This window comes from Typopeltis vanoorti, chromosome 9 (assembly GCF_054136105.1).
Source record: "Typopeltis vanoorti isolate ZY-2024b chromosome 9, IOZ_Tvanoo_1.0, whole genome shotgun sequence".
Classification (NCBI taxonomy): domain Eukaryota; kingdom Metazoa; phylum Arthropoda; class Arachnida; order Uropygi; family Thelyphonidae; genus Typopeltis; species Typopeltis vanoorti.
Genome location: NC_143557.1, coordinates 65,432,075 through 65,444,928, shown reverse-complemented (window position 1 = coordinate 65,444,928; position 12,854 = coordinate 65,432,075). Strand labels below are relative to the sequence as shown.

General features: G+C 34.0%; 1 protein-coding gene across 2 annotated transcripts in view; it reads left to right on the top strand.

Moving 5' to 3' along the window:
• Positions 1-12,854, top strand: part of APP-BP1 (Nedd8-activating enzyme E1 regulatory subunit APP-BP1) — a 316,563-nt gene that overhangs the window by 97,632 nt on the left and 206,077 nt on the right. For both annotated transcript variants that reach the window (XM_090398384.1, XM_090398383.1), the window contains one exon: positions 8,003-8,112. In XM_090398384.1, the coding sequence (XP_090254510.1) occupies positions 8,003-8,112 (110 nt within the window). The remainder of the gene's footprint in view (positions 1-8,002; positions 8,113-12,854) is intronic.

Genomic DNA, 12,854 nt, shown 5'->3' with positions numbered 1-12,854 from the left:
GAGTAGAGCTCTAATGGTATCCATATATAAAAAGGGAAATAAAATTGAATGTGAGAATTACAGAGGTATTTCCCTACTGAGTGTACCGGGCAAGATTTATGCCAGCATACTTCAGAAATGGTTGAGAAGAATTGTGGAAGAACAAGCTGGATTCAGGCCAAATAGAGACTGTCAGAATCAGATCTTCACTTTACGACAAATAGTTGAGAAAACATGGGAATATAACAAAGATCTGTATTTAAGTTTTGTCGATCTGGAAAAGGCATATGACAAGATGCCAAGAAATAAGATATTCAATATGCTACAGTTATATGGTGTCAATGGGGCATTATATCAAGCAATACTTAGTCTTTATTTGAGTTGCAAGTCAGCAGTTAGAATTGAAGGAAGTACAGGAAGATGGTTTAATGTTAAATCTCTTGTGACAAGGATGTACATTATCCCCTCTGTTCTTCACTATCTGTATGGATCACATTATGAAGGAAAGTGGTTATGAAATTCGAGATGTTAATGTCAGATCTTTGCTTTATGCAAACGATGTTATTCTTCTAAATAAATCCACTACAAGTTTACAAGATTCTCTGACTAAATTGAATAACTGTTGTAATAGATATGGTATGAAGGTCAGTAATAACAAGACAAAGACAATGAAAACAGGTAGAATCGTTGAAAATGTCAATTGTGTTTTGAACGGAGAACCTGTGGAATAAGTAAAACATTTCAGCTACTTAGGCACGATTTTTAGTGAAGATGATAAATTAAATATGGAAATAGAGAACAGAATCAATAAAGCTTGTATGACAGGAAGTCAATTGAATAAATTCATATGGAATAAGAGAGAAATTAGTCAGAATACTAAATTAGCTGTATACAAGACAGTGTTCAAACCAGTTTTAACTTATGGATCTGAGAGCTGGATCAGAAGTAAACCACTTTACCAAAGACTAGAGACCGCAGATATGAGAATCCTGAGAAAGATTAGAGGCACAAACAGATGGCATCAATGGCAATATCAAATTAAAAACGAGGATATTAGGAAAGAACTTGACGTTGTCAGCATCCAGGAATGCTTTAGCAGAGCTAATCTCAGGTGGTATGGTCACTTAAACAGAATGGGCGAAGAAAGATTAGCAAAACAAGTGTTCTCTGCCAGGTTGGCAGGAAAACGACCCAGAGGAAGACCAAGATATAGTTGGATTGATACAGTACAAAGTGCTTTAGACCAGTGCTTCCCAAACTTCTGGATGTCAGGGTCCCCTTTGCAACAATTAAAATATTTCACGGCCCCCCTCGAAACGAAATCGTAATAGAGAGATATATTATTATAATATTTATTGTATTTATATTCAATACAAAACATACACAGCGAATATTGCAAAAATCAAATGCATATATTACATTTTTTGCCTCTTACCGTTTGGTTCTGAATACGATGCGGGCTGTTCTGGTAAAATATGAAATACTATCTTTTTTTTTTTTTTTTTTTTTGAGTATGTTTCTGCTTCTTCTGATTGTTCGAGGGATTTTTTTTTTTTTTTTTTTTTTTATCAGCCACTTATCCATCTCAGGGTTAAATTTTTTAACGTAGAATAGATCAAATAATGTCACCACTTACCGATACTGGCACACCACAGACTGATGACATGAAATTAGTGAATATTACCTGAATAAGGGAATCCCCGGACCAGGAACATTTTTCTCTTTTGTGACTTTTCTCCCTTTACGGTAATTAAGCCTAACGCGAAACAGACAGCAAAGGCAGGTTATTAAAACGTGCATATGATTGGTGCGGTATTAACAAAAGATCGCGCAACCGAAAGATAAAAGCATAGCTGACAATTGAGTTGAAATGCTAACTCTCTTCAACCGAATTCCATATGTGAAACTGCCATAACATTCATTATATATATATATATTACTTAGTTTTAGCACTTTTACGAATTTTAACACGTTCGGTTGAATTTTATTGCTGCCTTGGGAAACCGAACTCACACACATCTAATTAATAACAATAGTTTTTAGTTAGATATTGTGTTTGCTCATGCAACATATGGTTTTGTTTCAGTCTATACAGACTAGTTTCTGTATGAGGGGACATGTGATTACTGTGTTTTTATCCCAGTTGTCTCTATTGCACTATTTGTTGAGAAATATATTACACAGACTGCTCATACCTTATTCACTGGCACAATAAAAGTACTTGTTTTTATTGCCTCTGCAGTATAGTGGCTGTTAAGGGAGGGCATGTTGTTTACCACTGCAAGCGAGTTACTATTTCCCCCACATGAACTTGTTTAAGCTTTTTTTCATGTGTGAAGTATATGCAAAACTTTTATTGGTAGCAGAAAACTAGCTCGGGTGATAGTGATAATATAAAATGAGTTTTGATATGTATATAAAGTCATATCAACAGTTCTTGATATTAAAATATAAAAAATAACAAAAAAGAAATAATAAATAATAAAAGTTAAATACGTTTCTTTTAAAATAAAAAAATTTACTTAGTCTTAAAACATTTTAAATTTGTTTTCATTATTTCACGGCCCCCTCAACAAAACCTATGGCCCCCAAGGGGGCCGCGTCCCGCAGTTTGGGAAGCGCTGCCTTAGACGATAGAAATATAAGATCTGATAATGTTGGAGTATTGACAAGTAACAGACTGATTTGGAGGAAAAGTGTAGATAGGAAGTTAGTAATGATGTAAATTTTTTTTTCATGTAGTACTATCATATCCTGTACACCCCTTGACGATACATGTCAGGAAATTGATGATGATTTTCCAGTTGTTACTAATGTGCTATAAGTTTCGACATTTTCTAGCTTGGACTGTCATTAAAAAAGTGCTTTTAGATTAGGTCAGCACATTATAAGTAAAGTCCACCATTAGTAGAGTATGGATAAAGTTTTACATACTTTTAGGGTGAAGGTCTTAGCATACTAACTTATGTTATTTAAAGGGAAAAGAATGGAATGAACAGGGGGGAATTTATTTCACCGTTAAAATGTTCTGGTCTTTCATTTGCTTCTTTCCCTTTCCCTTGGATAAACATTTTGTACTGCTACTATTGACCTCTGCTGCTATTTTATGATATTTTATGATTGACCTCTGCTGTTATTTTATGAAATACTAGCTGAGCCCTTCTGTTTCTCTGAGGTGAACTTATACTTCCAGCAGTTCACTTCAAGGTATTTACTTGAGTATTTGGTGCTGGTGCTTTCATCATTTTGTAGAATGGTGACCATTATAACACTTTGTAAACAACATTAGATGTTGCATCATCCTTGACAAAAATAATTAAATTCTCAGGACTGCTAACTTGAGAACATGCTACATATAACTGCCCATGTCCAAAACATGGAAAAAATATAATTACCTACTAATAATTATAAAAACTACTAAAAATAAAAACTACTAATAAGCACTGATGAACACTGATATTAATATAATGATAATAATAATAATGAAAAAATTTTGCAAAATAGTGACAAGATATTGTTAAACTGTAGTACGGTAAGGTGAACTATTCACTGTGCGTATACCATTAACTCGAACGAACGCCAGCTCTTGTTCGAGTCAGAATGTGTCTCGCCTGAGCAGGGCGAGCCTCTCCTACCTACCAATGTGCCTCAGCCAGCCACTTCATTTGCTTCAATATCATGTTGCACCTTGACACTGATTTTTTGCATATTATAAATCACCTGTAGAAGATAGACATATGCTGTCGTGGAGTTTTTTTGTAAATCTCATTGAGACTTACATTTTTGTCACACATAGTATGTGCTTATTTCCTATGGTTCAGCCAATACATTTAGTTGAACATGTGTGGGTGGGCCATGGAGGGAGTAAAAACAATAATCACTGCCTCATCATCAAAATCAGTCAATTCATTCCTGAGTTATAAGCGAACATTGAAAACAGACATATTTATATATAAATTGTAAGAGAAATTGGACTGTTCCTTATTATTTCAAGAAACTTTAATAATTCACTCTATCTATTTAGTCTCATATGCCTTGCCTCAGGAGTAGAGTGACTTATAGAACTTGCTCTTTGTTGTGGCATATTGAAAAAAATAAAATAGTAATAACGAAAGAACTTAATATCACAATATCTAACAATAGAATTTAATAATATTATCTAAAAAATGTAACAATATCTGGCCACAGGTAATAATGAAAGAACTCTAACAATGGAATTTAACACTATCTAAAAAAATGGCTGTGGCCAGATATTGTTAAACTGCAGGGAGGGAGATAAAAAATAAAATTAATCACTGCTCCATAATCTGAAGGAGTACATAATGCACACCATGAAAATGCAGATAACTGTCTATAGAATATCCTCTATCTATTGGTGAAGAAATCATCAAAATTAGTCAGTTTGCTCTCAAGTTATAAGCAAACTTTGAAAATGTATTTTGCTTTATATATATATATATAGATATATAGATAATGTTTTATGAGTTTACCAGCTGGTAGTATAATTTGCCAATTTTCTGATATTTGCATGTCATAACATTGCCCATTTGGTACTTATACTGGAATTCATGAAAGTTCTCTCCAGCCTTTAGTGGAATTTGTACAATGTATGACCCCACAAAACACTCACTACTAGGTAGGCTCTAAGTGTTACAAAGATGATGACATTTTACTGGACTTTGGAGATTAAACAGTTCTTCTTTAATACTAAAGAAGAACTGTTAGGTTCTTCTTTAGTATTAAAGAAGAATTAAGAAGTTATTAATTAATTAAATTATTAAGAATCAAGTTATTAGCACAAAAACAGATCATCCACAAATTGCATCCTTTCCAAAATACTGGTTTTCCATTTTGTCCAATATTTGATGGCATTACTATCTGAACAACTTGCAGACATACTGAAGAAGAAGTAGAATGAATCAGGGGTTATCTTAAAAACACTAATTACAGTGAATGACTCAAAAACAAAATAAGTGTTGCTCCTAATAATTATGCTTTATTATTATATTCATTTGAAATTAGAGGAGTTTCATGAAAAAGTGCTAATATATCATCTAAAACACTGACTTCATTAATACAATTAGAAATACCCACCTACTGCTTGCCACTGCACATTCATGTGGCATTTTAGTTAGCTTTGACATCTCCATATTAAAATAATTCTTACATCACAATACTATTTCTGCATGTACTTCATTAGTTTATTTTTGTTGGTAAAGCAATTTTTACATGCAAAGTGAAGATGTCCGCGTGGTTAGCCTAGTGGCTTTGCGCTTTGCAACCATATGCCTGGGGAAGGAGTGTCCTAGGTTCGATTCCCGTCCATGACGTGAGGAGCTTAAGGATCTTCCTTGGGCGTGGGCAGCAGGGTTTTTTCCGCCAGTTTATCTGGGGTTTTTCATCCCGCAAGCAGGCAAACTGCCCCCGTGAACACACAGGTTACAGTCATCATAAATACTTACGGCAAGGAAGGCAACGGGAAACCACCTTGCTCATAATCATCTCTCCCTAGAATGGTAGCATATAGCTACCCTCCCCCGGCCGTATGGCAGATGGGAACCAGAAGAAGAAGAAAGTGAAGATACAATGAATGATGGCATCTCCACTTCACTCATGTTTTTACCTTTGGGCATTTCAAGTGAAAAAAAAAAAAAAAAAAATTCTGCACTTCATAGACCTAAAGACTGGCTCAAAATATGTTGATGATGTATATGCAGTTGCTGTATAGCCTTTGGACTTTTAGTTAATTTTTTGTTATCTGTATAAGCTTCTAGGACAATTACCCCCCTGCACAACCCCCCGCATCTATAACCCCTGTTTTAAAAAACCCTGTAAAAAAACCTCCCAGACATTAAACCCCTTGCAAAAAAACCCAGACAATGAACCCTCCCATTTGAAATATTGGTAGATGAAATTAAATATGATAAAAAAAGTTTTAAAGTTGCAACGACAAAAAATAAATTTGTTAATAATATTTACTTGTAGTTTCTTTAATCCGAATTATATGTCAAAACAAGACTAATTTTTCTATGAATTTTAACTGTTATGACCATCATGAAGCAATTTACATCAAGATCATAGGATTAGGAATCTCTGCCAACAAATAATTTTCAATCTGTTTCGTCTTATTACTGTAAACTTGTAAACATTATGGTTAAATATTTGTATATAAATAACTAACTTACATTTGTGAATTATTGTAGTCTTGATAATAACACCGAGCGTGTCAAAACTGTTGTCGAAGTGAAATTGAAAACAAAATATTTTATTTCAATCTATTATAATATTTATAAAATATTTTTGACTATCCATGATGGAATTTGTAAAATCGAATAAAGGAAGGAGAAAGTGATTTTTGAAGGTTATGTGTATGTAAAACAAAAAAAATTTGACAAATGGTGTATCATTTGAGTGTGAAAGTAGGTGTAACAAGAGCAAATATAAAACTAAAATTAAACTCCGTGAAGAAGAGCTTGTGGGAATGGTTAACCGATCATTCTCATGGTCTAGATCCAGCACAACAAGAAGTTCTCAAAGTAGTTCAACAAATTAAAAGACTGGCAGAAGAAACTGAAGAACCACCGCAGCAAATTATCACCCCAAAACTCAGCATACATATGTTAAACTGTTTGAGACATTCACTATGCTGAATGTCAATTTGAAGCCAATCAGCATCATGATTGTTTTTGAATCATGATGCTGATTGGCAGGTATAAACAGTTTAGAAAGAAGTTTCCCAAACAGTGAAATTAAAGGATATTTCTTTCATCTGAGGCAGAACATCTACTGGAAAAGTCAAGAGAATGGTTTCCAACAACGTTACCAAGAAGATTCCACCCAACCTTCGCACTGAAATTAAGAATGATGCTGACTCTTGCATTTGTTCATTCCAACAGATGAAATTGTCAGTGCTTTTGAAGAATTGTATGAATTTCTACCTCCAGAAAGCTTACCAGGCGCAGATTATTTCGAAGATTCTTACATTGGAAGACCACAATACCATGGACGACAGCAACCAACTTATGCCATCAATCAAAATAATCAAAAGTATTAATGCGTAATTAATAAAATTAAACTACATTTCCTGTAAAAGATTCAATATTTTAAATGAATTAATTTTCTCTCTGTGTATATCCTAAAATGTGCATATTAGGTGTTAGTATAATTTTAAATTTGTATCCATATTTTGTTGTGCCAAATAAATTTTTGTCAAAATTTTTATTTTGTCAAATTTATTTTAAAAGATTTATTTTGTCAAATAATTTTTTGTATCGTTTGTTGTGTCAAGGAAATTTTATTTAAAGAGTATTTATTTTTATACGGGGGGGGGGGGGGTAATGTCTGTTTTTTTTATATGGGTGGGATTTTTAAATGGGGGAGGGTGATTGTCCTGTTATGCTGTATAACCATTATTAGGATAAATGTGCATATTAAGTGTTGTGCACAAAGAACTGTTCAAATAATGTTGAATTATATTATTAAGGGAATAAAAATCCCTTATTATTTTACAGCCAGTATGCGAAACTCTAAGATCGAAAACTACGATCTACAAGTTTCATGCCGAAGAACTATCGGCGAGGGACCAAGTGGTCACTTACGCTTGGATTCGGCGATAGTTCTTCGGCATGAAACTTGTAGATCGTAGTTTTCGATCTTAGAGTTTCGTATACTGGCTGTAAAATAATAAGGGATTTTTATCCCCTTAATAATTTAACTAACTTCGCCAGAAAATATAGCCATTTGGCTTTTCATCTTAATTATAATGTTGAATTATTTTTTTTGTCAAAAACAGATACTACATATTTCTACATTAAATCCATACCTATCAAAAAATATTTTATAATTCATTATATGATATACATTTAAATGTAAGGCAGTAAAGAATAGGTTTATCAAAATTCTTGATAATTAATTGTTTTTGAGCATCATGAACAAATGTTATTAATATCTATTTTAATATGTGTTATATTATGATAATGACTAATACTTTCATCCCCCCCCTCTCTCACATGCACACATTTAGAACTTTACTTGCATTAGCTGCAAAGCTTTGGGAAGCAAACATACCATTACTTGTGTGTCGGAGTTATGGTATGATTGGATATATGAGACTTCAGGTATCAGAGCATACTGGTAAGTGCATTTTAATTTAATATTAAAAGTTTTCATAAAAACAATATTAAATATGCTAAACAAAACTACAGAACGAGATAATAATGAATTTACTTTGAAATTTAAAAGCAAGAATGGTTGAATTATGGTAATTCCAGTAGAAGTCTAAAGAAGTAGTAGTATAAAGATAGTTTACAGTGGTTGGAAAAAATGTTGTTATAATAGTTTTGTGTTTTAGACAGTGTTATATTCCTTCCCCTGTAAGTAGAAAGCTTAGACAGTATGGTATGGAGGCAGTATGGTGTGAGATAGAGATGAATGGAATCAAATACGTTGTCGGATGCTGCTGTAGACCTGGTGTGGTGTAGTGACCAAGAAATGTATAAACAAGTTAGCCAAGTAAATGGGAAAAGGGTGATCATTATGGGCAACATAGATTGGGATGACAAGAGAGCAACTAAAAGTAAAGAAAATAAGTTTCTTGAGTTTTTGAGAGACAGTTACATCAGGCAGTATGTTACAGAGGGCTCATGAGGATTGAGGGCTTGGATTCCAAGCCCTCAATCCTCATGAGGGCTTGGAATCCTCAATAATAACATCCTTGGAATCCAAGGATGTTATTATAAATCATCATCATCAAATTCCTGCCATGGGATGTACAGGATATGATAGTACTACATGAAAAATTTACATCATTACTAACTTCCTATCTACAATTTTCCTCCAAATCAGTCTGTTACTTGTCAAGACTCCAACATTATCAGATCTTATATTTCTATCGTCTAAGGCACTTTGTACCGTATCAATCCATCTATATCTTGGTCTTCTGCTGGGTTGTTTTCCTGCCAACCTGGCAGAGAACACTTGTTTTGCTAATCTTTCTTCGCCCATTCTGTTTAAGTGTCCATACCATCTTAGATTAGCTCTGCTAACACATTCCTGGATGCTGACAATGTTAAGTTCTTTCCTAATATTCTCGTTTTTAATATGATATTGCCATTGATGCCATCTGTTCATGCCTCTAATCTTTCTCAGGACTCTCATATCTGTGGTCTCTAGTCTTTGGTCAAGTGTTTTACTTCTGACCCAGCTCTCAGATCCATATGTGAAAACTGGTTTGAACACGACTTGTATATAGAGCTAATTTAATGTTCTGACTAATTTCTCTCTTATTCCATATGAATTTATTCAATTGACTTCCTACTATACCAGCTTTGTTGATTCTGTTGTCTATTTCTATATTTAATTTACCATCTTCACTAAAATTCGTGACTAAGTAGCTGCAATCTTTTACATGTTCCACAGGTTCTCCATTCACAACACAGTTGACATTTTCAATGATTCTGCCTATTTTCGTTGTCTTTGTCTTTTTATTGCTGACCTTCATGCCATATCAATTACAACAGTTATTCAATTTAGTCAGGGAATCTTGCAGACTTGTAGCAGATTTATTTAGAAGTATAACATCGTCTGCATAAAGCAAAGAACTTAAATTAACATCTCCAATTTTGATATCAGGTTTAATACCACTTTCCTTCATAATATGATCCATATAGATAATGAATAAAAGAGGAGATAATACATCCTTGTCTCACACCAGATTTAACATTAAACCATCTACCTGTACTTCCTTCAATCCTAACTGCTGATTTACAACTCAAATAAAGACTAAGTATTGCTTGATATAATGCCCCACTGACACCATATAACTGTAGCATACAGTTATTATAAATGAGGTGTCAAATCTCTCTCCAGTTGGTGAGAGTAACCATGAAGTGATTACCTGTGTGGTTTGCAAATCATATGAGAACTTCCATGAGGAAAGGGTATATGTGGAACTACAAGGCTGGTAATTATGAGATGCTCAAGAGACATCTTGCAGCTGTAGCATGGAATGAGGAGTTGGGTGTAAAGAAGATCAATGCTGCTTTGGTGATATTCAAGAACTATCTAGTATAAGCAATGTGTAAATGTATTTCAAAGGTCAGAAGGTTAAATTATGTAAGTGCGAAATGGATGAAGAGATTAAGCATGCAATACAGAGAAAAAAGACATTATGGAGGCAACATAAGAGGAGTGGTAATAATCAATTCCATGAGGAATACAGAGAACAGGCAAGGAGAGTGACTCAGTTGGTAAGGATAGCAAAACTTCAGTATGAACAGTGGTTAGCTAATGAAGCCAAAAAATATCCTAGTGAGCTCTTCTAATACATATCCAGCAGGAAAAAAAAAAAAGAATAATTATGGTAGGATTGTATTGATTCAATAAAATAGAATGAGTGCAATTGCTGCAGAGGATATAGTTGAGATATTTAATGAGCAGTTCATAAATGTGTTATATCCTTGTGAATGTGACATCATGGAGAGTTTGAGAACAGTGGATGAGGAGGAGGAGAAATGACTGATTATGAATGAGGAGGAGGAGAAATGACTGATTGTGAATGAGGAAGAGGTATAAGGAAAATTAAGCATACTTTATATAAATAAAGCTGTCGGACTTATTACCACATATTTTGAAGGAATGTGCCAGGGAGTTGACATCTGCCTTGACATATTTGTTTAATATAAGTCTTACATTGGGCCAAGTTCCAGAGAAGTCAAAAGGAAGGCAAAATTGTACCACTTCATAAAGGAGGTGATAGAATTTAAGTATCAAATTATAGGCTAATCTGTGTGTCAGGTGTTGTGGGTAAAATATTGGAAAGGCTGGTAAGAATCAGGATCCAGAATTAGCTTGACAGCAATGGTATTATCCTTGATTTACAGCATGGATTTGCTAAAGGGAGGTTATGTTTTAGTAATCTACTTGCTTATTACAATAAGGTGACAGTAGCACCGGATGTGGGAGATGGATACACAGTAGTATATCCATTTATATACTTAAAACTCTGCAAAGGCTTTTGATAGATTACCGCATGATAAGTTGATAGTCAAACTATAGCATTTGGAGTTGGATGTTAGACTAATGCATTGGATTAGAAATTGGCTGTCTGATAAGTATAAACAAGTTATGTATGGGAGAGCAGTATCCCAGAAGAGGAAAGTCACTAGTGGTGTGCTTCAGGGGTCTGTTTAGGGCCATTGCTGTTAAACCTGTATATTAATGATATTGGGGAAGATTTAAATGGGGATATACTGTTGTTTGCAAATGATGCAAAGTTGGGATGAACTATGAATAGTAGAGCAGATGTTGTGGCCTTACAAGAAGACTTGAATAGACTGAGTGAATGAGCTTGGGAGTGGGGATGCCAGTTCAACATTGCAAAATGTAAGGTTTTAAATTTGGAAAAAAAAAAAAAGATGGGATGTAGAATTTACTCTTGGTGGGGATATATTGTTGGAGGTGTAGGAAATAGATCTTGGGGTCATGGTGGATAAGGATATGAAATTTAGAGGACATATTGCCAAAATTGTGAGGGCAACACAATGAATTCTGGGAATGATGTGGAGGATACTGACTTGTAGAAGTAAGGAGATTCTGGTTCCATTGTAAAAGCCATGATCAGGCCACTTATGGCCTACTGCACAGATATGGTTACCTGGTTTTCAAAAGGATGAAGAGATGTTGGAGAGGGTCCAGAGGCGATTGAGCAAAATAGTTCTGATCTCTGGAATGTTAAATAGTAAGAAAGGTTGAGAGGATGCAATTTGGAGAGCCTAGTGGATAAGAAGAAGAGGGTTAGATGTATAAGTTGGTAAGGTGTTGTTATAGGATTAACAATGAAGAGGTGTTTCATAAAATTGGGAGAACAAGAGGTCATCTCTGAAAACTGTATGAGGAGGGTGTGATCAGGGAGTGAGAAGCAGGTTTTTTGCATGAAGAGTTGTGAATGATTGGAATGCATTGCCCGAGCATGTGGTGTCTGCATGATTTGAATGTGTTTAAGGCATGTATGATGAGCTGTGTGTGTGTGTGACAAAAGTTACCTTACAGATGAGTTTGTGAGTCCATGGGGTCTTAGAATACTAATGCTTTGCTTCTTTTCATTCACTGTAACAGTCCACAAATCATTTACATTTTTCGGTGCATACATGAAGAAATTTTCACAATGCATCCACTCGGAAAATTTTTGTTAATCTTTTTTTGTTAAAAGATTTTTGAAAAATCTTTGTTAAAGAGATCTGAGAGGTCTTGTTACATCATCCCAATTAAAATCAGGATAATGGCCTATCCTTGGATAATGTTTAGGAGATTCTTACCCTTAGTAACTGTAATAATAATATTATTTTTTTAAAGTAAATTATATCTTTAATGCTGTTACTTTTGTTACTTTGGTTTAATCAGGCTGATATTATCCTTCTAGCTTGTGAGACTGCCACAAATAGTTAACTATTGTTGCATGTTTTGCTTGTTTTACATTTGTGTATTGTATTATGATGGATGGATGATTAATTTTTCTCCAAAATATTCAATATATATCAGCAATGAATTATCAATGAATTATTGTGTTTTTATAAATCAGTATTAACTGTGTCACAGATGCTTTTGAATTTGCATTATTTATCTTTACATTCATATTTCAGTTTGTACCCTCTCTTTTTTTTTTTTTTTTGGAGTGGGTGGGTGGTATAATAATGATGTCTATCATCTTTCTTCACATGCTAATTTTTATTGTTGGAGATGACTCTATAACATAAAAGTATGGAAGAATCTGTCTACTTTCAATTTAAGAGCAGAGCATATCCTTTGATTATGTCATTGATTTAACAATGATCGTGTTTGTAGGTTTTACTATTGTACCAAGTCAAACTAGGTAGATT